Below are 24,737 nucleotides of genomic sequence, written 5' to 3' on the forward strand. Positions count from 1 at the left end.
TGAGTTTATTTTTGTATATAGTGTTAGATAATGTTCTAATTTCTTTTTTTTTGTGGCTGTGCCCCGCTGCAAGTGACTTTAGTAGCTGTGCTTACAGACTCTACGTGCAGGTTCAGTAGTTGTGATACATGGGCTTAGTTGCCCCGAGGCATGTGGTATCTTCCCTGATCAGGGATCAAACCCATGCCCACTGCATTGGAAGCATGGAGTCCTAACCACTGTACCACCAGGGAATTCCTGATTTTATTCTTTTTGATGTGATGATAAGTGGGATTGTTTTCTTAATTTCTCTTTCTGATCTTTTTTGTCAGTGTGTATTTGTAGCAATGCAACAAATTTCTGTGTCTTAATTTTGTTTTGTATCCTGCAACTTTACTGGATTCACTGCTGAGCTCTAGTAATTTTCTGTTAGTATCTGTAGAATTTTCTATATTTAATATGTCATCTGCAAACAGTGACAGTTTTACTTCTTTTCCAACCTGAATTCCTTTTCTTTTTCTTCTCTAATTGCTGTGGCTAGGACTTCCAAAACTATGTTGAATGAAAGTGGAGAGAGTGGGGATTGTTGTCTTGTTCCTGATCTTAGAGGAAATGTTTTCAGCTGTTCACCACTGAGTCTGATGTTAGCTGTAGGTTTAGCCACTTCTTGTTGTTGTTTTTGGCTGTGCCACACATCATGCAGGATCTCTTAGTTCCCCGACCAGGTATTGAACCCACACCCCTTGCATTGGGAGTACAGAATCTTAACCACTGGATGGCCGAGGGAGTCCTGGTTTAACTGTTTTTAAGTACATGGTTCAATGATGTTAAATACTTTCACACTGGTCACCACCATACATTCCCATAGCTCTTTTCAGCTTATAGAATTGAATCTCTGTATCCATTAGACAAGACTCCACAGTTTCTCTTCCTTCTAGACCATGGCAACCACCAGTATACTACGATTATTCTAAATACCTCATATAAGTTGAGTCACGTGTTATTTGATTTTTGCTGACTAACTTACTTCACTTGGCACAATGTCCGCAAGGTGCAGCGTGTGTCAGAATTTCCTTCCTTTTTATGACCAAATAATATTCCATTGTATGTGTATACTGAACTTCACTATCCATTCATTCATTAGTGGACACTTGAGTTACTTCCACATTTTAGGTGTTGTGAATAATGCTGCTACAAACAAGGCTGTGCAGATACTTTTTAGACTTTGCTTTCATTTTGGTGAGATATACACTCCAAAGTGGACTCCTGGATCACATGGTGATTCTGTGTTGAATTTCCTGAGGATCTGCTGTAAGTCTTCCAGTGTTTGTGCTATTTCACATGCCCACCGGTGGTGCCCACGTGCTCCAGTTTCTCCACAGCCTCGCCAACACTGTTGTTTCCTGTTTGATCGTAGTTATGAGTGTGACGTGGTATCTCATTTTGGTTTTGATTTGCACTTCATTACTGATGAGTGATGTTGAGCATTTTTTCCTGTTTTTTGGCCATTTGTCTACCTCGTTTAGAAAAGTATCTACTCAAGTCCTTGGCCCATTCTTGAAATAGGTTGGGGTTTTTTGCTTTGCTTGGGGGTTTTGTTGTTATTACTTGGTGGAGTTTTAGGAGTTCTCTATAGATTCTGGATATTAATCCCTTATCAGATACATGATTTTTAAATATTTTCTCCCAATTTGTAGGTTGCCTTTTAACTCTGTTGACAGTGTATTTTGATGTACAACATTTTTAAATTTTCATGAAGTTTAATTTGTCTACTTTTTGTTATGTGGGGCTTTGGGTTCATAACCAAAAAAAAAAAAATCATTGCCAGTCCAGTGTCATGAAACATTGGTGTCACGTTTTCCTCAAAGAGCTTTGTTGTTTTAGGTCCCACATCTAGGTCCTTCTGGAGAAGGCAGTGGCACCCCACTCCAGTACTCTTGCCTGGAAAATCCCATGGACGGAGGAGCCTGGTAGGCTGCAGTCCATGGGGTTGCTAAGAGTCGGGCATGACAGAGCAACTTCACTTTCACTTTTCACTTTCATGCATTGGAGAAGGCAATGGCAACCCACTCCAGTGTTCTTGCCTGGAGAATCCCAGGGACAGGGGAGCCTGGTGGGCTGCCGTCTATGGGGTCGCACAGAGTCGGACACGACTGAAGTGACTTAGCATAGCATAGCATAGCATCTCGGTCCTTCATCCATCTTGAGTTGATTTTTGTATATGCTGTTAGGAAAAGGTCCAACTTCATTCTTTTGCATGTGAATATTCAGGTTTCCTTGTACCATTTGTTGCAAAGACTGTCCTTTCCCCATTGGATGATCTTGGCACCCTTGTCAAAAATTGTTTGATCATATATGGAAGGGTTTATTTCTGGGCTCTCTATTCTCTTCTGTTGGGCAATATCTCTGTTTTTAATGCCAATGCCGTGCTGTTGGTTACTGTAGCTTTTAAGTTAGAAGCATGAGTCCTCCAGTTTTGTTTTTTTTCTTTCAAGATTGTCTTGACTATTCAGGTTTCCTTAAGATTCTACATGGGAATTTCCTGGCAGTCCAGTGGTTAGGACTCCATGCTTTCAGTGCTGAGGGCCTAGGTTCAATCCCTAGTCAGAGAACTAAGATCCTGCAAGATATGAGGCCAGCAACAACAAAAAAGATTCCACATGAATTTTAGGATAGCTTTTTTGACTTTTGCAAAAAACTTTGTTGGAATTTTGATTGTGTTGACTCTGTGGGTCACTCTATAGATATTTTAATAATACTGAATTTTCTAATCCATGAGCGTAGGATGTGTTTCCATTTGTATCTTCTTTAATTCCTTTTGGCAATGTTTTGTAGTTTTCATTGCACAAGTCTTTCACTTCCATAGTTAATACTTAAGTATTTTATAATTTTGATGCTATCAAGAATCAAACTGTTTTTGTTATTTCCTTTTCAGATTGTTCATGTATAGAAAGGCAACTGATTTTTCTGTGTTAACTTAGTATCCTGCTACTTTGCTGAATTCATTTATTAGTTCTAGGGGTTTATGTGTGTGTGTGAACTCTAGAGTTTTCTATAAACATAAGATTCATATCTTCAAGCAGATAATTTTACCTTTTTCTTTCCAGTTTGAACCCCTTTCATTTCCTTCTCCTTCTTAATTGTCCTGGCTAGAACTTACTCTGTTGGTTGGAAGTGGTGAAAGCCAGTGTCCTTGTTTTGCTCCTCATCTTAGAAGAAACACTGCTGGTCGTTCACCATTAAATATGATGTTCCTTGTAGGTTTTTCATATGTTTCTTTTGTTTCCTTTTATTCCTAGTTTGTTGAGTGTTTTCATCATACTGCTGCTGCTGCTAAGTCGCTTCAGTCGTGTCCAACTCTGCGTGACCCCATAGACGGCATGTAGCGTGTACACTGATCCATTTCTGTCTGTTGGACCATCCTTGCAGTCCAGGAATGAACCCCACTTGGTCAGGATATATAATCTTTCCATGTGCTGTTGAATTCTGTTTGCTAGTGTTTTGTTGAGGATTTTTGCATCAGTGTTTATAAAGGATATTCGTCTGTAGGGTTTGTGTGTCTCTGTGTGTGTGTTTGTCTTTTTCTGGCTTTGGTATCTGCTAGTGCTGGCCTCATTAGAATGATTTTGAAAATATCCCCTTCTCTTCAGTTTTCGGGAGAAGTTTCACAAGGACAGGTATTAGTTCTTTCTTAAACACTGGGTGAAATTTACCAGTGAAGCCATCATCAGGTCCAGGGCGTTTCTTTTTCGGGAGTTTTGTGATTTAGCCTTGGTAGATTTTGTGTTTCTGGAAATTTGTCCATTTCATGTATTATCCAGCTTACCGGTGTACAGTTGCTCACAGTACTCTCTTTAATCCTTTTATTTCTGTAGAATCAGTAGTGACATCCTCAGTTTGGTCTTTCTCTGTTCATAGTCTGTTCTTCTCTGTTTCGTTTATCTTTGTTTCAATCCTTACTATCTCCTTCCTTCTGCTAGCTTTGGGTTTAGTTTGTTCTTTTTGTGGTTCCTTAACTTACAAAGTTATAAAGTTAGGTTGCTTGCCCTTGGCTGGGAGTGGGAGATGGGCAGAATCAACTGCCATTTTCCGTCCACGTCTCTCTGGGAAGTCGCAGGCCTTCAGCAGACTCCAGGGCTCTGGAGCTGTTCCACCAGATAGATTCCACCAGTGCAGTAACTGTCTGGGCGTGGGGACAGGTTCCCGGTGCTGCCTACTCTACAGTCTGCCCAGAATCCCAAAATCTGCATTTTTAACACGTTTCCAGGTGATGCCAACGCTGCCGGTCCAGGGACCACACTTTAAGAAGCCCTGAACTAAATGCTATAAGGTCCTTTCTCTAAGGCCCGAATAGGCCCTGCAGGATCTTTCTCCTCTGGAAGTAATACAGTAAATTAATTGCATGTTTTTTTTGTTTGTTTGTTTTGTTTTTTAATTTAGTAGCATCATTTTACTGATGTCATTTCCTGGTGAGGGAGTTTGATTTTTTTATTTTTTTTTTAATGAGAAAAATGGGGCCTATGGGCTGGTTCTGGGCAAGAAGTTTTGTGAAGCCCTGCCAGGGACACAGGGGCATGTGTTGAGGTGGGAAGGAAATGGACAGTGTTCAGACCCAAGGGGATGACAAGGCTGCTCCGCTGGTAGCTCATTGTCGGCCTGTGTCTGGCACATGGGTGTCTTGGGTCAGGTTTGCTGAGCACTTTTGATCCAGCCACTGTTAAAAGCCTGGATTAACACATTCAACCTTCCCAACATCTCGGTGAGGTAGATCATACCAGCAGGTCCATGTCTGCAGACTGAAGAGACGAAGGTTAGGACTGTGACCAAGAACAGCACAAAGATGGGCAGCAGTCGAGTCACTTAACTAAGGAGTGACTTGGATTCCAGAGTCCACACCTGTAGCCAAATACAGCCAGACCTCGAGTACTGGGGTCCCTTCCTGCTTGTCAGGATATTTGGACTGCAAGTTACAGAGTTAAACTAAAGAGTGTGTGTGTGTGTGTGTGTGTTTTAAGAAAAGTGTCCTCCTCCTCAACAGGTCTGGACACAAGGTGGTCCAGTGCTCAATTATGTTCCAGAAATGCAGACTCTGCCCGCCCTGTCCGGCTGTAGCGCTCAGCATGCTGGGCTCTGTCTCCCGGGCTGCCTCCCTGTGGTGACGAGATGGTGTGACAGAGCTCACCATCCCCTCCTCACAGAGGCCGAGTGAGGAGGCGACTGACTGTCCTGTTTCCTGTCCCTTGGTAGAGGCCTAAACTTTCTCAGAAATTCTGTTCTCTTCAGACTTTACTGCCAGAAATGTTTGACACACCCCTTCCTCAATGGCCACCAGGGCAGGGAGGGCCCGGAGCGTGAGCCCCCTGGGTGGCGGACCGTTCAGGGCTCGTTTAGGAGAACGGGTGTAGCAGAAAGGCCTGTGGGTGACCGTGAAGGAGTTAGCCACGTTTCTTCTCTCCGGCTGATGATTGAGACCTGTGTTCTGAAGGGACCCTGTGGCACTGACAAGGGCTGCCTGAGACGCTGCCAACCGCCCTTGGTTTACCCTGGGCCAGGAAGTCTTATTTCTTGGCAAGGGTGTGAGGGCACGTGGTTATCAGCACCCGGAAGGACGTCGCTCTTCCAGGGCTCTCTCAGCACCCTGTTCCTGCCCCAGTTGCCTCTGGAGGAGGCCAGGTGTGGTCAGCCAGGACCGGCTCTGACCGGGCGCGGGTTTCTCCCCTTCTGAGGCTCCAGGCACCTCGTCTGAGAGCGGGGCTGTCACAGGCTGGCTATGACCAGACGGGGCACATCCAGCGATGGCCGCCGCACGGTGCAGGGCGACTTGGGCCGCGCTGTGGCTGCATCCGTGTAGTTCTCCGTCGGCATCAGCATCAGGGGCGCTCGATCCAGCTCTCTGTCACCCTACTGCTGCCGCTGTGGGTTAGGGGCGTCCACTCCATGGCTCTGTCCAGGCGGGCTTCACGAACCCCGCTCTGTGAGGCGTTCCCGACTGCTGCAGGCCTGTGAGCCATGTGGACCCTGACGGGCTGCCATCCCAGGCAACAGAGCAAAGATGGAAGGGCGCCCTTTGGTCCCCTTTGTCCCTGGAGGGGTGTGGTGTGTGTTGGGGGGGGGCCATTTTCCACAAGTGTAACTGCTTATGGAGCACTTTTATTTTTCCTAGAATCAAGAACAAGCGTCCACCTCGTTCAGGTAGCCTCATCTATGTGGCCTCAGCCACCAGAAGAGTCTGCGCCTTTGCTCAGTGGGGCCAGTGGGGCTCATTTCACAAATGTGATTCTTGTTGACACAGAACGAGCACGCACAGGCAACCGCATCACACGCTAGAGGTGTGCCCCACTTCATGAAAACCTGAGCATAGGAGGAGGAGCGTCTCAATTACAGGATCATGTCTCAGCCAGAAATTCATGGCAGGTTTCCTAGTGCCTTTAAAATAGGATTTGGGTGTAAAAATACCGTGTGCACACAGGAGCCCGTATTTTCTGAAAAGAGAAATATACTTGTATTGGGCATTTGGGATAAGCAGAATAAAAATAAATTCTTCTTACAAAAATAGGAACTAGAAACCAAATTCCACTTTTAATTCTAAAAGACTTATATATAACTCTACTATCTCACCGTCTCCTCCTACCCCAGACTTCCACAGCAGAAATAGACAGGCAGGATCTGTAAGCAGCTCACCAAAGCGGTGAGGGTGGAGGGGCGGGCAGCAGACTCACGGGCAGCGGGCAGCAGGAACACCAGAGGCAGGGCTGGGGGCCTGTGCGCTCTGTTTGATTTATTTGTGGACGTTCGGGAGGCCTGGCCTGAAATGCTGCTGCTGGATGGCGTCCACGATGTGGTCAGCGAGTGGCGGTTAGAAATTGACAGCCCGTCCTGCCGCCAGACTCCAGTAACCGCAGAGACACGCGCTGAGGTCTGACCGACGGGGTCTGGGGCAGGCCTGGAGGAGAGGGTGTCTGGGATGCTGACACGCCTGACTTCTTCCTCCCTTGCAGAAATGTTCCCACTGCCAGGAGGCAGGCGCCACCTTGGGCTGCTACAACAAAGGCTGCTCCTTCCGATACCATTACCCGTGTGCCATTGACGCAGGTAAGGTGGGACCACGGACCCTTGTTCAGAACATCTGAAGGGTAGGACATGCACTGTGACTCTCTGTCTTCTTTATTGTTTGTTTTGTCTCATCTAACCCTGTTCTATTTGTAAATTCTGAAGGAATGCAGAGAAGGTACTAAAAATGAATTAAATGGGGTGATTTTTTTTATATATAAGTTTTGTAATTCGTAAAAGATTCAACTATTTAAGTGTACAATTCAGTGATTTTTACCATCGCATTCACATAGTGGTGCAGGCACAAATCGCAATTAATTTTAGAGCATTTTCATCACCTCTTAAACTCCTGCCCATTGGCGGTCTCTCTTGCCTTCTGCCCACTGGCAACCACGAGTCTACTTTCTATCTCCATGGATTTGTCTGTTCTGGACATTTCATGTACGTGGAATCACACAGTATGTGGTCTTCATGACGGGCTTCTGTGTGACTCCGCTTCATGATTCTCAGATTTATCCACATCACAGCATGTGTCAGTACTTCATTTTATTTTCAAACAGTATTGGATTGTAAGGCTACACCATATTTTATCATTCCATTGATGCACATTTAGGTTCTCCACTGTTTTATTATTATCAACAGCAGTGCTGTGAACTGTCACAGACGAGGCTTTGTGTGTACCTAGTGTTTTCGTTTCTCTTGGGCATACACCTAGGGGTGGAATTCTTGGGTCACATGGTAACTCTAACCATTTGAGGAATGATCAGACCATTCTTCAAAGTGGCTGAGTCATTTTACATCCCTCCAGCAGTGTGTGAGGGTTCCGGTTCCTCCATCATCACCAGCACCTGTTTTATCTTCTTTTTCACCGTGGCCATCCCCGTGGGCATGAAGTGGCATCTCATTTTGGGATTTGGCTTTGCACATCCCTGGTGGCTAATGACGCTAAGCAAATCCAGTTTATTTTTCTTTTCCTGCTTATGCTGTTTATTGCTTTTCTTACATTTGAGAACCATTGCATAATCCAAAATCACCAAGATTTATATCTATGTTTTAGTTTTAGCCCTTACTCGAGTCTGATCCGTTTTGGCTATTTTTTGTATATGGTATCCAGTTCATTCCTTTCTTTCCACATGGATCCCAGTTGTCCCAGCACCATTTGTGGAAAAGGCTACTCTGCTCATTCATTGACCTTGTCACCTTTGTCGAAAACCAGTTGCCTGTAGGTGCATAGGCCTCTCTGGACTCCCCAGCACCGCGCGTCCTGCTTATGCGGGCTGTAGTAGGCTTTGAAGGTGGAAAGTGTCGGTCCTCCAGGTTTGTTCCATTCTTTCAAGATTGTTCTGGCTCTTCTGGATCTTTTGCTGTTCAGTGATGAATTTTAGGATCAGCTTGTCCATTCCTGTGGGTGAGAGAGGAAACAGCCATTGAAACTTGGATGGTGATTACACTGATTCTGAAAATCAATTAGGGAGTGTTGCCATCTTGGTAATAATGTATCCTCCAATCCATGATCATGAGGTATCTGTCTTTCCATTTATTTCAGTCTTTAATTTCTTTCAATACTGTTTTGTAATTTTCAGAGTAGACATTTTGCACTTTCTTTGTTAAATTTATTCCTAAGTATTTTTATTATTTTTAGTACAATTATAAATAGAATTTTTTTTTTAGTCAGTTTTCAGGTTGTTCACTGTGAGTGTATAGACGTATAATTGACTGAGATATATGTATTGATCATGGATCTTGGAACTCTGCTCAACTCATTGATTAGTTCTAATAGTGGTTTAGTGGATTTCTATAGACAAGATATGTCACCTGCAAATAGGCCATTTTACTTCTTTTCAGGTCAGATAGATGCCTTAGTTCTCTGGCTGGATCTTCCACATAACGTTGGGTAGAAGTGACAAGAACTGGTGCGCTTGCCTTGTTTCTGACCCCTTATGATGATAGCAGTGGGATTTTCAGAGACGTTCTTGATATGGCTGAGGAGGTTCCCTTCTGCTCCTAGTTTGATGTGTGTTTTTATCATGAACTGGTGTTGGATTTTGTCAGACATTTTCCCAGTTCTCTGAGGTAATCAGAGTGGTGTTTTGCACTGCGACAAGTGTTGAAAGAAGGATCCCTTCTGTCTGAGAAGTGCCATCCGGTGAGCAGTGCAGGAGACTTGAGTCTGACTCAGAGCTTCAGTGCCTGGGAGAATCCTCTTTCTTTCTCCTGACTCATAGCTCTTTGTTGATTGTCTTCACCAGTTCCTTTTTGAGTGTTAGATGGGTCTGATACCTTCACCTAGCAGGTTGCTCATAATGTGGCAGTCAGGATGGAGGAAGAGAAAAGGGGCAGACAGACGAGAGTGCTGACGGAGCCTGGGGGCTGAGCAGGTGGCAGCCATGCAGAGCGCAGAGCACTTGGAGTCGGATCTGGCAGGCAAGGAGGAGTCCAAGTTCCTCTCGACCACCCTTCACCCCGCTCACCTACACTTGCTGAAGCGCGCCCCCCTGCCTCTCATTGTCCCTCCTTTCCCCCTCCCTTTTCTCTCCTTTCCAGGTTTCTGTAGGGGCTGCAGCTGAAAAGAATAAGAAAGGGAATTCCCTGGCAGTCCAGGATAGTTAGGATTCTGGGTTTTCACTGCCGGGCGCCCAGGTTCAGTCCTTGGTTGGGAGCTAAGACCCCACGAGCCACATGGCACAGCCAAAAAACAAGAAAGATAGAGAAAGATAATGCTCTAACTTTATGCTGAAGTTAGATTCTGGTGAAAGTGTGTTTGCACACACTGAAGGGCAGCTGGTGGCCAGGACCCCGTGTGGCCAGAGGGGAAACTGAGCATGAGAAGAGACCCTTGAAATGTCAGCTCAGGGAGTTTGGGTTCCAGTCCGTCCCTTCCGTCCTGTCCTCCTCTGCGTGTTTCCAGGTTGAATCTGAGCTGTAATTCACCTGGACCATGGTCTGGGGTGTTCTGTAGAACAGCCGCTAAACCCTTCTCTCTCAGGGCCAACCACTGCCTTTGCTCATTTTCATGATGCAGTCAGGGTTCTGTCAGAATGTTTTGTTTCTTTTTCCAGTTTAAGCTTCGTGGTCTTTAAATGAAGATTTTTAAGTCTCGGGTTTTGGGCAGTGGTTTGTAAGTTTTATGGGCGAGAGGCAGCAAGAATTACCTCTCCCGTTAGTGGCCAGTGACCGGAGGTCCCTGCACAGGGCTTTGCGCAGGAGCACCAGGCGGGCCGCGGGCAGGCCGCCTCGCCTCTGCAGGCATGCTCCTGGCGCGCTTGGGCACCTGCCTCCAGGCAGCGCCTCCAGGGATTGAGCAGTGCTGCGCGATGAACTTGCTGCGGTGGGGGAATGTTCTAGACCTGTACTGTCCAATGCAGCAGCCACAAGCCATGTGTGAGCGCGTGGAAGATAGCTAGTGGAAGGGAGAGACTGAGGTTTTATTTTGTCTTACTTCCCTTGGTGGCTGGCAGCACAGGCCCAGCCACCTTGGTCAAGACGGGCGTTGGGGGTTCTTTGGGAAAGGCCCTGGGCTCTCTTCCCTCTGATGGAGGAGGCAGGGCCGACTTTGCCAGCTGAGGGTTAGGAAGTCAATGACTTCCTCGTTGCTCTCTTTGAGCCTGTCTGGTGTGGCCTGCCAGGTAAGCTGGTAACATCTCTGTTTGGCAGAAGTTGGTGGCCGAGTGTCCAGGCAGACGGGGGCTGCCTGGGTTGGGGCCCTGGCCCTCTGGCTTTGCTGCCCCAGCCGCTGCACACACTGCTCCTCAATGTGGGACTGGCCCCAGAGCAGCAGCTTCGCAGGGTGACCATGTCTGGGGCATGTGTTGGTCTCTCTGATGACCTGAGTCATAGTGACTCAGAGCCTGTGTCACTGTGCGGACTGATGCCTGGATTTATCCACAGTCTTCCCAGGAATTCTGTAAGTGGTGAGTCTTTGTGTCTGGAAAAGCCTTCATTGATTTCTTTTCTTTCTAATTATAATAAAAATAAGTCCTCTAGTCAAGTCCCCCGTCTCTGTGTAGACTAAGGAACAGTTTAGCATTTTCATCTCTGCCCTCCTGCCAGCTGCCCAAACCTTAGAGAGCCGTTGGTAGTGAAGGGAAAACTTTTACTTCTGGGCACGTCTCCATGGAAACCTGAGGATCTGTGGCTCTAGCTAACCGCGGTCACACACTCGTGACGTAGTGGTTCGCTTTTTTGTGCTGCTTGTTACGTCACAGACACGAGATTTATCTCCCAGAGGAAGAGGCAGTAATAAGGGCATGAGCACCAGTTAAAACAGAAAAAGATGAAACATATTTACCGCAGCGAGCCACGACACAGAGGCCAGAGACAGAAGGCCTGCTGTGGCTCGGCAGTAATCCCACTGTGCATTAGCGGTCTTGCCTGGAGGGGCTTCATGAGGAGACACAGCTGGGAATTTCACCTGCGGCCCCCCTTCCTGCAGCATTTTAAAGCTGCTCTCTCTGCCGACTTTGATCTTGGCAGGGGGTTTAGAGTCCCTGATGGGCTCTGTGAAATGACTGGTGGTCTGGCCACTCCCTGGAAAGGAGCTGTCTGCATCACAGAAGCCAGTTCAAGGCCTTCCTCTGCCCTCTTCCCCCTTCCTCCGGCCCCAGGAGACTGCTGCTCGGTGAGGCTGCTCAGTGAGGTGGGGTGAGGCTGGCGGACCCCCCAGTCCCAGCCTGATTTTGCCAGTGTGAGCACTCGGTGTAGCCCTGAGAGACCGTAGCTGAGCTGGAGGCTGCTGGGGTTCAGCGGACCCCAAGGACACGAGACGTCCTTCCGTTTTCTCCCTCCTTGGGCTCACCACCCTAGCTGGAGCGTATGTGGGTGCATGTGGGTATCTGAGGTTCCACATAGCTTGTGGCGAGAAGCTCAGCAGAGTCTTCCGCCCCTACGCCTAGAGAGGACTCTCAAAGCGGAGCGCCGGCCTGGGGTGTTGGCGTCCGTGTCTGGAAGCCACCCTGCCGACTCGGCAGCCTGGTGAGTCTCTGCTGGCCTGTGTGGTGCTCTGACTTCACCGTGGGAAGGTGCTGACCGGGCCCTCTGCACTGGGTAGGCCAGGGGCTCACAGAAGCCAGCGAGCTGCCGGCGCCTGCTGCGAGCCTCCCGCCCCTCCTCACTCTCCCCTGGTGGAGGCTGGCGGGAGGCAGTCTAGAAGAGGCTCCCAGGCCCCTGCAGGTGTCTGCGCTCTTCAGCTGTGCTTCTCTTCCTGCCAAGAGGGGGAAGTGCATGTCCTGTGGGCCTGTGACCTCACCAGAATGAGGAGCGCCTTTGCCCGCGTGGGGGGCCTTGTGAGAAGGTTTCGTAGATTGGTTCAGGACACTCCGTTTCCAGAAGTACCAGGGACTAGTTCCAAATTGCCTTTAGCGTTCACTTCTATTGTTTTATTTCTTTTCTGCTTTTTAACTTCAAGGGAACATGTTTCCTAACTAGAAGCACATTTTACTAATGGTTCATTGCTGCTGGTCACTGTTTCATGGCTGTGTGAGGGCCCTCTCAGACCTCTGCCTTCCTGATGGTATCTTTTCCAACTCACGCACCCCCTCCTCATTTCTGTAAACCCCTGGGGTGGGAGGGTGGCCTCGCCCCGCATGGCCTGTGCCATCTCTGCTGGCATGCTGTGGCCACTGCCCAGGTGAGGCGAAGGCGCCTCCTTCGGGCTCCAGCTGTCCGTCCCTGCTGTCCGGGAGCTCTCTGGCCAACTGGAGCGGCAGGAGCCTGGGTTACACCGTGTACTTGTGGGTTGTAAATTAGCACTTTTCATTTACTGCTGTGCTGTTTGCTTGGGGGTGTGGGGTGAGGCACAGATGAGCAGCACTTGCTGTTTCCCAAGCCCTCAGGCTTGCCTGGGGCTGAGAGGACTAAACCCGCCCAGTCCGAGGATCCTGGGACTCCGGAGGGGAGGTGGCTCAGCCAGATTGTGAGAGGGTCTCCGTTGATTTGTATAAAATGTAGAGGGCCTCAGAAGTTTCCATTTGTGTATCCCCTTGCTTATTATTATTTCACTTGAAATCTGTGGCTACACAGGCCGCTCATCTGGACCTCGCTTTAAAGCTGAGTTAAATTGTAAATTTAACAAGGCTAAGTACCGTGCCGCCCCCTGCCATGGTGTCCGGGAGCTCTCTGAGAACGCGTGACCAGTTTTAACATCCTGCCACCACCTCTGGCTCTGGGGCTGAGGAGTCACAGCCCCTCATGGGGTTTCACTTTCCCCTGAAGCCCTAGCGTGGCTTGCGGAGCTTCTCCGGCATCTCCATGGTTCGGGGGAGAAGGCGGCAGGCAGCAGTGCTGGGCCTGGCCTCCTTTCCGCCTCTGACCTGTGACTCGACGGGAGGAAAGAGGCCTGCAGATTTAGCGCTTTCACAAGGAAGCCTTGGCGTGGGCCTGTGGAGTGGGCTTAGCCTAGGATAAGAAATTCTAAAAAGAACATTTACTGGAGATTGTTAAAACAACAGGATATGATCATGGGAATACAGAAAAAATAAAATTAGTGTCTCCTATAACCTTACTATCCAAAGAGTAAGATTTTGGATACTGTCATATTTTGGTAGATCTCCTTTGTCCTTCATGCATATAAACATTGTGACAAATGGGATTGTACTTGCCCACGTGTGTATCTGAGCAGTGTGTATCGTGTTTCCCCATGCTGTTACCTATTCTGAAACCTTGTCTAACCGACTGATAGTCCACCATGTTGAGGTGCCACAGGCTATTTGGGGGTGTCTCTCATGTTCTCCTATTAGAAATCACAGTGCGGGGTCCTCTATCTCCATGTGTGACCCCCACCCCACGCCCCTCGGGCTGTGCCCCCGCCAGGCTCCTCCTGACTGTCCCCTCTGTCTTGCAGATTGTTTGCTCCACGAGGAGAACTTCTCGGTGAGGTGCCCCAAGCACAAGGTGAGTCAGCCTGCAGAGCCGGTGCTCCCCGCAGGACTAGGGGGTCGGGGGCTCCTCCCGAAAGACCTGGAGACCTGATATTCAGTCTCAGGCCAGGGCTTAGTGGGTGGAGGGGCAGACAGGAGGGAGCCCTGTGATGTGGGGTCAGCACCGTGTGGTGGCGGAGCTGGGGAGAAGGTGTTTGTCTGTTAAGAAAAACGCACGAAACTCCTGGTTTCCGCCTTAGTTTAGTGGAACCCCAGACCACAGACTGGCGTGGGGTGAGGTTGGCTGTAGGCCTGGATGCAGAGCAGAGGCGTCTTCCCCGATTAGAGAGAGCTGACGCCCGGCTCTCGGGGAAACGCCATCCCCGCCAGGTTCTGCTTCCGCAGGTACAGCCCATGGTGTCTGCATTTGGTTCAAGAGTTGGTCTCTTGGTCGCCTCTCAAATTTAGGAAGGGAAGGAAGATGCGGGCGGAGTGTGTGAATGGCCTGTTTCCAAGACACCACTCACGGGTGTGGGGAGGGGAGGGTGGGGAGAAGGGACCCCCAGGAAGGGCTGGGCTGGTGGAGGCCTCCGCCTGGCGCTCCTGCAGCGGCGGCTCTCCTCTGGCTGAGGTCACACTGACCCCTGGTGGCCACTCTCTGGTGCTCACAGTCTTCAGTCTCCGCTCAGTGGGGCCAGAAGGTACTAGAAAGAGGTCATCTTGACAGTCTGCTCTCAAATTGCTTCCGAAGGATGCTTACTGATGCTTTTCTTTAAAAATTATTTCCCGAAATGGATCCTTGGATCTTACAATTTTCTCTTTATTTTTTACTTCATTTATATTTTATTTTTTTAAACTTCCCTTTTTGAAGGGTTACATTTTGCATCAGCAAACCCTGTCTTGAGTATCTCCTGTATGTCGTTCAGTACTGACTCTCTGCTTTTTCTTTCCTTTTCCATGTGCGTTCCTTGCCTCACCTCCGCCCACCCTGACCCGCACGCTCGTTCTCTGTCCCTCCTGTCTCGTCTCCTTGGCTTTGCCGGCGTCAGCCTCCCCTCCCATGCCCTGTCCCCCCCTTGCAGAACAAGACAGCGAAAGGCAGCCTCAGCACAGAGCAGTCGGAGCGGGGGTGAGGGGGGCAGTGTGCTCGTGGGAATGGAAAGTACAGCAAGCACAGGTGAGTCGGGGCCGCCGCCCCTGCGGACTGTGATGGGGTGTCGTGGCCTCTGCCTCCTGCTCGCCCTGGCCAGGCGGCACCTGGGTATCTAATTGCATGAGGCCAACACCCGGTGGATAAAGCACTTCTCTGTTTGTTGCTTAGCCCCCCAGAATATGTGTAGAAAGATAATGTGGGGCTTTAAAATGGTTGCATCATCCACTAGGGATCAGGGGGCTGTTCCTGAAGGCAGGCCTTAGGTGGGGCTCCTGGGGGCAGCTGGCTTCTGGGACGGAGCCTCTAAGGTGGGGGTGCTTTTGCCTGCAGCCCTCGCTCTTTCCCCGTCTCAGAAAGGCTTCTCACCAGAGATCTTTTCTTTTTTAGTTTGCTTGATGTCTCTAAAGCTTGGGCTTCCCTGGTGGCTCAGCCAGAAGGAATCTGCCTGCAGTATATGAAATGCAGGTTCCATCCCTGGGTCAGGAACATCCCCTGGAGAAGGAAATGGCAACCCACTCCAGTATTCTTGCCTAGGAAATCCCATGGACAGAGGAGCCTGGTGGGCTACAGTCCATGGGGTCGCAAAGAGTCAAGACTTAGCGACTACACCACCACCACAGCTCTAAACCTTTGAGTGAGTTCTCCTTTGAAAAACAAAAAATTCCCCAAGTTTTGTTATGTGAAATCTTCCCCTGCCTCCCGGTTCTATGAAAGATTCCTTTCATATAAGTACAAAGGGAAGAAAATCCCCTCAAAGATTCAGTAGACTTTAGCACCACATTTAATTTTCCTTTTAAAATTCTCAGGAGATTGAGTTGTGCTTTCCATGAGTGTGTCTGTGGGTTCGTGGTCGGGGCTGGTAGCATGTGCCTGTGAAAGCAGGATTATATGACTTGGGTCTCTGGAAGCAATGGGCCCGCAGTGCCCACCTCCACCCTGCCTTCCACATCCTCCCCGTCCGTACTTAGTCACTGAGGGAAAAGCAAAACAGATTATGAGAAGAAGAAGCAAAATGTAACTAACCTGGAGCACTTGGTTCTACAGGATGGGGTGGGCGGCCAGTTGTCTCAGAAATGTTCATTAAGGGATTCATCAGGTGAGAGCATCTGTGTTTACTCCAGGCGTCTGCGACCCACACACTGGTGTGCAAGGCCTGGCTCTCTGGGGCAGCACTGTGTGCCTGAGTCTCTGGAATGTTCCCTCCCCCTTGTTACAAATCTTCCCCGGGGCCTCAGCGGGTAAAAAATCCACCTGCACTGCAGTGCAGGAGCCAGAAGACTTGGGTTCAATCCCTGGATCAGGAAGATCCCCTGGAGGAGGGCATGGTTACCCACTCCAGTATTCTTACCTGAAAAATCCCATGGACAGAGGTGCCTAGAGGGCTACAGTCCACGGGGTCGCAAAAAGTCAGACACGACTGAGCATCTGTGTTACAAGGGATGGGAGTCTGCCTAAAATTCATCCCGGGACATGGCAGTTTTCATCTGGGAAGTCACTTGTTTCTTAGGTGGATCCCAGTACCAGCCTCCAGAGAAGGCCCTTGGCTGGGTAACAAGCCCGTGGGGGTTACAGTGCTCTCATGAAGGTGTCCAGTGAGGACTCCGCACTCTCTCTCTTCTCTCCTGCTCTTCCAGGGGTGGGGGTGGGAATGGAGGGCGCGGGGGTAGGGGCGGGAGGCTGGCCATCACGTGGAGCTCTCCGCGTCTAGAACCTGCAGGGTCCAGTGACCCTCAGGCCAGCAGCAGTCCGGGGGATTTCCAGGCCTGTTTCTGTTGGCCCTTCCGCGTGTCCCTGGGCTTGATGGTGTCACTGTTTCTGAGCGGCTCTGCCACCTTCCCGGCCCCAGTGTTTAGAGCCACTTGGAGCGGAGGCCATGGGGAGTGTTCCCAGAAGTGTCCGGGAAGAGCTGGTTGGGAGAGAACCATGAGTTACTTGGGGCCTTTTGTTCTTGTCCTGGAATCCCAGCCTGTGTTTGAGAAAAATAGGAAGTCTGGGCCCAGTTTCCTCTTGGAAATTTTAATTTTGTTCATCCTCGCCTTCCTCTCTGCCCATTCTTGGGCTCTGCCAGCTGCCAGAGCCCTCGGCTCTCACAGGATGACAAGCCTCATGGTTTATTCCTCACACGGTGGGTGTTGCTGTCATGTTTATACCAAAGAAACGAGGCGCTGAGTGATCGAGTGGCCTGTCCCTCCGTTTGGGGTTGTTTCAAGTCTGTTGAGGTCAGACCTTTCCCTCTTGGAGGGAAGGGAGGGACAGAGCGCCGTCTCGTGCACCTGAAGTGCTTGTCAAGGCAGGGCCCTTCTCCTGGGTTTGCCCGCCCTCTGCAGGTGGTGAGAAGCCCCAGCGTGAGGGGCGGACACAGCCCCTCCCCAGGGAGCATTCACCTTGGGGTCTGTGCTGGGGGCGCAGATCCACCATCACAAGGTGGGGAATGGGCAGCGATTATTCCTGTGGTGTGGAGAGTGCTGTGTGACAGCGTCAGCCCACTTAGCATCTCTGTGCTTCAGTTCCTCCTTCTGTGAAAAGAGGACTAACAGTGGTCAGCCTTGTGAGAATGCAGTTAAGAAATGTCTCCACCGTGCCCGGCGCAGCCCTGTCTGGCAGAAAATGCCAGGGCTGAGGGCATGGAGATGCGAGTTCTCATCTCCCTCTGCCACGTGAGGTACCTGGCCAGGCCAGCTGTGCCAGGGAGGAAAGGTCAGTGGGCGGCCCCCTCCCGGGTCTGCGGGTGCAGGAGCCTTGGCCAGCCAGTTCCGCCCTCTCCCCGGCTCGAGGCAGCTACTGGACAAGGCTCCTTGCCCGTCCCTCGTTCTCATCGGCTGTAGACACGGAGGCCCCATTCCCACCCAGCCCACCCAGTGGCGGGAAGCCGTGACCTCCATCCAGCTCTGCCTTGTCCTGGGTGCCAGGTTAGTGCCCAGGGTCATGTCCCGGGTCCCCCTTCCCGCCCACCCCGCGGCCCCGCAGGCAGTGCCGCTCTGCACCAGCTCCTTTCTCTCCTTGACTTGAGGTTCCCGCCACCTGTAGGGCCAAGTGCAGCTCCTCAGCTCACCTCCGAGGGCCCTGGGGTCACCTTCTCTGACTCCTCAGTGCCTGGCTGCCTCCCTCAGGGGTCCTGTGCCCACACTCGGCTTCCCAGGCCACGGTGCTGTGCCCCGTCTCCTCTTTGGGTCTCAGCTTCAGGGCACGTCCTCAGAGCAGCCTTCCCAGTCCCCTTGTCCCCACTCTGCCACCTCCCTGGCGTCACCACGGTTTCGAGTCGCTGGTATGTTCATGAACCGTCTGAGTCTCCACCAGACTGTCCTCCCACAAGGACAGGGACGGCTGTCTCGGCCTCTTCATGCACTGGCCCAGGATTTGGGGGGAGGAGGGCATGCAGGGTAGTTCCTGTCCTCATGGGGCGGCCCAGGGAGGAGGGCGCTGACCTGATGGCGTCGGGCGGGTGCAGGCTCCTCACGTGCTCCCCAGCAGGCTTGGGTCTCAGCTTACAAAGGTGAGGGCAGCCTCAGCCAGGTGGGGGTCCCGCCCAGGTCCAGGCGGCCGAGGTGAAGCTGAAGGGCAGCAGGAAGAGGCTGATGGGAACGCTTTGGCCTGGGATGAAGGCCCGATTGTTCGCCAAGAGCTGAACACGCCAGTGCCTTTCTACCGGCGTGTTCGGCCGGTAGAGAGCGGCCTCAGCACAGAGGGCTGCCCGCTCGCTCACGGGCCACGGCTCTGCCCGGGTGCTGCCTCCTCAGCCACCTCTGGCGCCTTTGGACAGACCTGAGCGATGGAGGCTCCGAGGCAGAGTCCCAGGGGCCCAGTCAGGAGAGCTTGCTGGCCGTGAGCCCCAGCCCCAAGCCTGACAAGCCCAGGGCTTGGGCTGCACAGGTCCCCTCCCTCAGGGCTTTGTCTCCAAGATGATGGGGGCAGGGACGGCAGGCCTCACAGTGTTCCAGTGAAGAAGTGTCTACAGGGCTCCTGGCATAGTGCCTGACCCCTACTAGATGTTTCAAGAGTTTTCTTCCCATTCTTCCTACTAAAGGAATAGTTTTTAGGAATAACGGAGAAGTTAGGGCCCCATTATATTCAGGGTCAGTCAGGTATCAGACCCTGGGGAGGTCCCTGTGGGAAAGGCCGGAAGGCCAGGCACTGGCAGGGGATATGGACGGACCACCAGGCCCCCCAGTGGCACCAAGGGAAGGAGCCCAGGCCAGCGGCCTGCGGAGCCCTCCAGCCAGGCAGACCCTGGTGCGGAGACCACCTGCATTCTAGAGGGTGCAGGCCGAAGACTGCCAAGTGCTGGGGAGAGGCAGACCGTGCCCCTGGCCCTCGTTCCATGAGCTGAGCTTTGCAGGATGTGCGGGCACTTGTCTTCTGTTCCCGCCCGTGGCCCACATCCCAGGCAAGATTTGACCCCTTTGGTCGTTGTTTGAGGCCCCCTGGCAGCCCTGCCCTGGCATCGCCTTGATAGAGGGTCTTTGGTCCCTGCACCAGAGAAGGCTGCTTCTTCTCCCCTTTTCCTGGCAGCCTCAGCCTCAGGAAACCAGAGTGGAGAGAGTCCGTGCTGGGGGAGGGGGTGCTGGGGTGACCCCCTGGGTGCAGGGGAAGCCACTCTGTGGCCCATGGCAGGGTGGCTCAGCTCCTGGCCCTGGCAGCCGGAGGCGCAGGGTCTGCTTTTGCCTGAGGGTGGCGACGCTGTCCTGCTGCCCTGCAAGTCCCTTACTGTTATTCATGTTTTCTGCCAAGCAGCTAGGAATCTCTTTTTTGGCAAAGGCTGGCGGGAATGTCTGTTCTTAGCTTGTATACACAGGCTAGCCTTAACTAGTTTGTGTATTAGTAAGTTTTACAGAAGCAGAAAAGGGACTGGTGATGCCTGGGTTTTCCTGAGGTTTATCGGTTGGTGGAGGGCACCGGAAAGGGTTTGAGGAAGAAGCCAGGTGAGCCCCCGCACACACACACACACACACACACACACACACACACACACACAGGGGTGTCACCACACGTGGCTCTTGGTTTAATTTTTCTGGACTGAATTCCTCGGAAATTGCTGTGTCTCTTGAGATCCTTGCACACGTAAGGATCCATGAAGTATCCTGAGGAGGCCCTTGGTACAAGCCCATGTACCCTCGATGGTCACCAGGAGAGCCTTCCTAAGCCTGGAGCCCGGGCCAGAAGGAGAGACAGACGCCAGTAGCAGGGCCTGGGGAGCCCCAGAGAGTGACCTGAGAGCCGCCCTCCCCTTGGAGCTCCCAGGAGTGTTCTCTGTTAGCTGTGAGAGCGCCGCCCGCGGCTGGAGGCGACCCGGGCGTGGTCCTGAGCAGGTTCTTCCACATCAGCTGAGTGCTCAGCCACCTCTGTGAGGACAGGTCCCGGGGCCCACGTGCTGAGTCCCGCTATAGGCCCCAGGGGGCAGCATCCTGAGCAAGGGTCACCCCAAGAGCTGCCCCACTCCAGGCAGCCCCACCTCGGGGGTCAGGGGAGTCTCTCCTGGTCTCGGCTCCCTCCACGCACTGGGGAGGGACACTCCGAGTCCATACCCAGTGCAGCTGGTCAGGTCATTGCTGCCTTTACCCTGTTTCAGGCCCAGAGCCACACAGCCGGCTCTGCCATGGGCCCTGGGTGTCTCCGGTGCCGGCTGCCAGACCCTGCAGAGTCGCGCCACCACAGAGCAGGGGCTGTGGGCTGCAGCGCCATGCAGAGGTTCCCAGCACCCAGTGTCTGCTTGTCTTGCAGGTGAGACTGTGGAGATGAGAAGGTGGTGGATACTCGTGATGGAATGGAAACGGTCCTCCTGTGCAGCCACACCCCACCCCGCCCCACCCCGCGTGCCTGCCCGCGCCAGCACTTCCTTCCTAAGTTCTTACATCACTCTCAAACCGGTGACACCACAGGAAAGAAAGACCCAAGACGTTGGAATGGCTGTTTCCATGGACACAATCTCCATAGTGACAGTGTGGGGGGAGGGGGGAGGGGTGGGATGATGGGAAAGGGTGGGGGGAATTAAAAGGGAGGGATAAAAATATATATATATAAATCTATTTTTAGTCTGGAAAGACTTTGTTTAAATGAAAGGTGCGCTATCCCTTTTGATTCTATTTTAAAATTATCTAGTTAAAGAACTCCAAATTTGTTCCAATAACGTGAAATTTAAATGTGAAATTGAACCGAACAAACTCTGATCTCACAAGGACAGGGGTGGCTTAGATCCTTGGCACAGCTCACACAATTCAGAGACTCTATACCCGGGGTCAGAGGAACAGACGAACCACACCAAACCATGTCTTTGTCAGTAATTTGTCTCAAAGTGGGAAGGTTGAGGGGGAGGGGAGTGGGGGATGGTCCATGTTTTCAAGAATGGGAGAATGATGTTTAAACACAAAAATAAATCTTTTTCATTTCCAGAAACACTATTTATTTATTATTTTTTAAATTTTTATTTTTTTTGGGGGGGAGGGGACATTGGCGGATGCCCCAAGGCGGAGGCCCCACGGTCACAACTGTGTCCTGGGTCCTTGGCCGGTGAGAGCCCCGAGGGTCCCACCAAAGCGGCTTGGCCGGCAGGATCAAGGGATGGCCGCCCCGGGCGCATTCCAGGCAGCTGTTGTGCCCTGACCCCCAGGGCGGACGGATGAACCTAGGCCGTAAGAGTGGACACAGGGAAGGACAGTGTCAGATGTGCTCACCGGGGTAAGCTGACCAGGAGCACCCACTCCACCCTTTCTTCTTTGCTTTCACTTTTATAAAGGAAAAGGGAGCCTGCCAGTTGAGCAGCCCCCCGCTACATGATTCTCTATGTTGTGTTGTTTTGTTTTGTAAATTGTATAATTTTTAAATATCTGAGTTTTAAAAAAAGAAAAAAGTACAAAAAAAAAATCTTGTTAAGGCCTTAAGAAGGGGTTAGTGCATCTTTCAGGGGTCACTCTGCCGTGGGGATAAAATAGCTGTTTCACAAACAGTTTTATTTAAAAAACAAAACAAAAAAAATCAAAAAAATAATAAACTTCATTTTAACCTTGTTTCCTTTTTTGTTTGAAGCAAATGCGTCTCTTTCTCCTCCCAATCCAGCCGTCAGGCTGGCTCTGGTTCTGCTGCGGAGGTGGCTGCCATCAGACTGGCCCAGCCACCTACACCTCCCACAGGCCCAGGGCCCTTGCAGCAGACCCTGGAATGAGCCCAACCAAGGACAGTTCTAGCCGCTCAGCCTGGTGGGTCAAACTCAGCCGTGTGTGAAGATGGCCAGATTACTTGAGAGGAGGACAAAATTCCAATCAATGTGAATTTTAAAGCTTATAAAAAAATAATGCAATGTTAATGGACTTTGTTTTTTTAAGAACAGAAACACTGGAAGGAATGCTGTGAAGTAGAAATAAGCAATTATAAATTAGTTCTGGTGTGCTTATCAGTTTGAGGCTGCAGAAATGGCAGATTAGCTTTGTTACAATGGCTGCATCCATCAGCGTGGTCCAGTGCTCATTTTGCTCCACCAGGATGGAGGTGTGGGTGGGTGTGCTGTGTGCGCCACGGAACCTGCATAGGAATTATGGTTCTTTATTTCCTTGGCATCCTGTCTGGTCTTGGCATTAACACAGTTCAGATGAGATTGAGAGATTGCAGGTGTTGGGCTTAAACCACAAACCTTGAACATATCTTCAGGAAAATACTTTCCTGACAGCAGATGGTTGGTTCTTCATTTTGCCTTTTTTAAATTCTTCTGACTGGGCTGATGATACTTTGAGTAAAACCCTGGTGATGGTTCCTCAAACTGGCTCCTGAAATGACCATTCACTGGGGAGTGGCCCTATTCCACGCCTCACTCCCAACTCTAGCTTTCCAGCTTCTGTAAGAAGCCTCAACTGTTCATGGGCATTTCAGCTCCTGCCACTCTTTTGAGTTCTCTGTTTTTTGGACAGACTTTATTTCTAGAGCAGTGTTAGGTTCATCACAGTGTTGAGCAGAAGGTACGGAGATTCCCCATGAATCTTCTGCCCCCACACATGCACAGCCTTCCCCAGTGTCAAGGCTCCCCACCAGGGCAGTGCCTTGTCTTTGGTGAACTTGAATCAACACATCATGGTCATCCACAGCCCATAGTTTACGTTGGGGTTCACTCTTGGTGGTGTGCGCTCTGAGTTTGGACAAACGTACAATGACATGGGTTTGCTGTTGTTTAATCATTAAGTCCTGTCCAACTCTGTGACTCCATGGACTATAGTCCGCCAGGCTCCCCTGTCCATGGGATTTCTCAGACAAGAATACTGGAGTGGGCTGCCATTTCCTTCTCCAGGGGATCTTTCGACCCCAGGGTTCAAACCCACATCTGCATTGGCAGGCAGATTGTTTACCTCTGAGCCACCAGGGAAGCCCATAATGACATGTACATACCAGCAGTATACAGAGCAGCTTCACTGCTCTAAGAATTCTCTGTGCTGCCTGTCTTTAACCCTCCCTCCTCTTACCCTGGCAACCACGGATCTTTTACTGTGTCCATAGTTTTTGTGTTTTCCAGAATGTCATAGGGTTGGAGTTACACAGTATGTAGCTTTTTACATTGGTTTCTTTCATTTGGTAATAGGCATTTAAGGTTCCTCCATGTCTTTTCATGGCATGATAGCTCATTTCTGTTTGTTGTTGTTCAGTTGCTCAGGGTCCGACTCTGTGATGCCATGGACTATAGCACCCCAGGCTTCCCTGTCCCTCACAGTCTCCCGGAGTTTGCTTAAATTCATGTCCATTGAGTCAGTGATACCATCAAACTATCTCATCCTCTGTCATCCCCTTCTCCTCTCAATCTTTCCCAGCATCAGAGTCTTTTCCAATGAGTTGGCTCTTCACATCAAGTGGCCAAAGTATTGAAGCTTCAACTTCAGCATCAGTCCTTCCAATGAATATTCAGGGTTGATTTCCTTTAGGACTGACTGGTCCCTTGCTGTACAAGAGACACTGTTCTCCAGCACCACAGTTTAAAAGCATCAGTTTTTCGGCACTTGGCCCTCTTTATGGTCCAACTCTCACATCCATACATGACTACTTGGAAAACCATAGCTTTGATTATATGGACCTTTGTTGGCAAAGTGATGTCTCTGCTTGAATACACTGTCCAGGTTTGTCGTAGCTTTTCTTCCAAGAAGCAAGCATCTTTTACTTTCGTGGCTGCAGTCACATCCGCGGTGATTTTGGAGCCCAAGAAAAATAAAGTGTCGCTGTGTCCGTTTCTTTTCCCCATCTATTTACCATGAAGTGATGGGACCAGATGTCATGAGCTTAGTGTTCTGGATGTTGAGTTTTAAGCTTTTTCACTCTCAGCTTTGAGAGGCTCAGTTTCTCTTCTCTTGAATATTCTGTTGCCGGGATGCACCCCAGTTTATCCATTCACCTACTGGAAGACAGTTGTTCCACTCTTTAGCAATTATGAATAAAACTACTATAAACACAAGTGTGCAGGGTTTTTTTTTTTAAATAATCAACTGCCAAACTGTCTTCCAAAGTGGCTGCCCCAGTCTGCATTCCCACCCACCCGCAGGGAATGAGAGTTCACCCTTGTCGGAGTTGGGTGGTGTCAGCGTTCTGGGTTTTGATCATTCTATGATAAGTGTGCAGTGTTGGTGTATTTTGTAAGAGTTAAGTTTTTAAACCGCGGTTCAAAAACACAAGGTTTAGGTGACCACCTTAACTTACAAGTGAGGTGAAGTCGCTCAGTCGTGTCCTACTCTGCGACC

General features: G+C 50.5%; 1 protein-coding gene across 4 annotated transcripts in view; it reads left to right on the forward strand.

Moving 5' to 3' along the window:
• Positions 1-22,037, forward strand: part of TCF20 (transcription factor 20) — a 94,312-nt gene extending 72,275 nt beyond the window's left edge. The window contains exons 3-6 of one of the 4 annotated variants that reach the window (XM_055566148.1): positions 6,978-7,071; positions 13,868-13,917; positions 14,933-15,060; positions 20,755-22,037. In XM_055566148.1, coding sequence (XP_055422123.1) covers positions 6,978-7,071; positions 13,868-13,917; positions 14,933-15,016 — 228 coding nt within the window. In that variant the 3' untranslated portion in view covers positions 15,017-15,060; positions 20,755-22,037. Of the gene's footprint in view, positions 1-6,142; positions 6,896-6,977; positions 7,072-13,867; positions 13,918-14,932; positions 15,061-20,754 lie in introns of those variants that run through there. The other 3 variants (XM_055566153.1, XM_055566158.1, XR_008709333.1) reach the window with 3 other exon arrangements.
• Positions 22,038-24,737: the final 2,700 nt, after the last annotated feature.

This window comes from Bubalus kerabau, chromosome 1 (genome assembly GCF_029407905.1).
Source record: "Bubalus kerabau isolate K-KA32 ecotype Philippines breed swamp buffalo chromosome 1, PCC_UOA_SB_1v2, whole genome shotgun sequence".
Classification (NCBI taxonomy): Eukaryota; Metazoa; Chordata; class Mammalia; order Artiodactyla; family Bovidae; genus Bubalus; species Bubalus kerabau.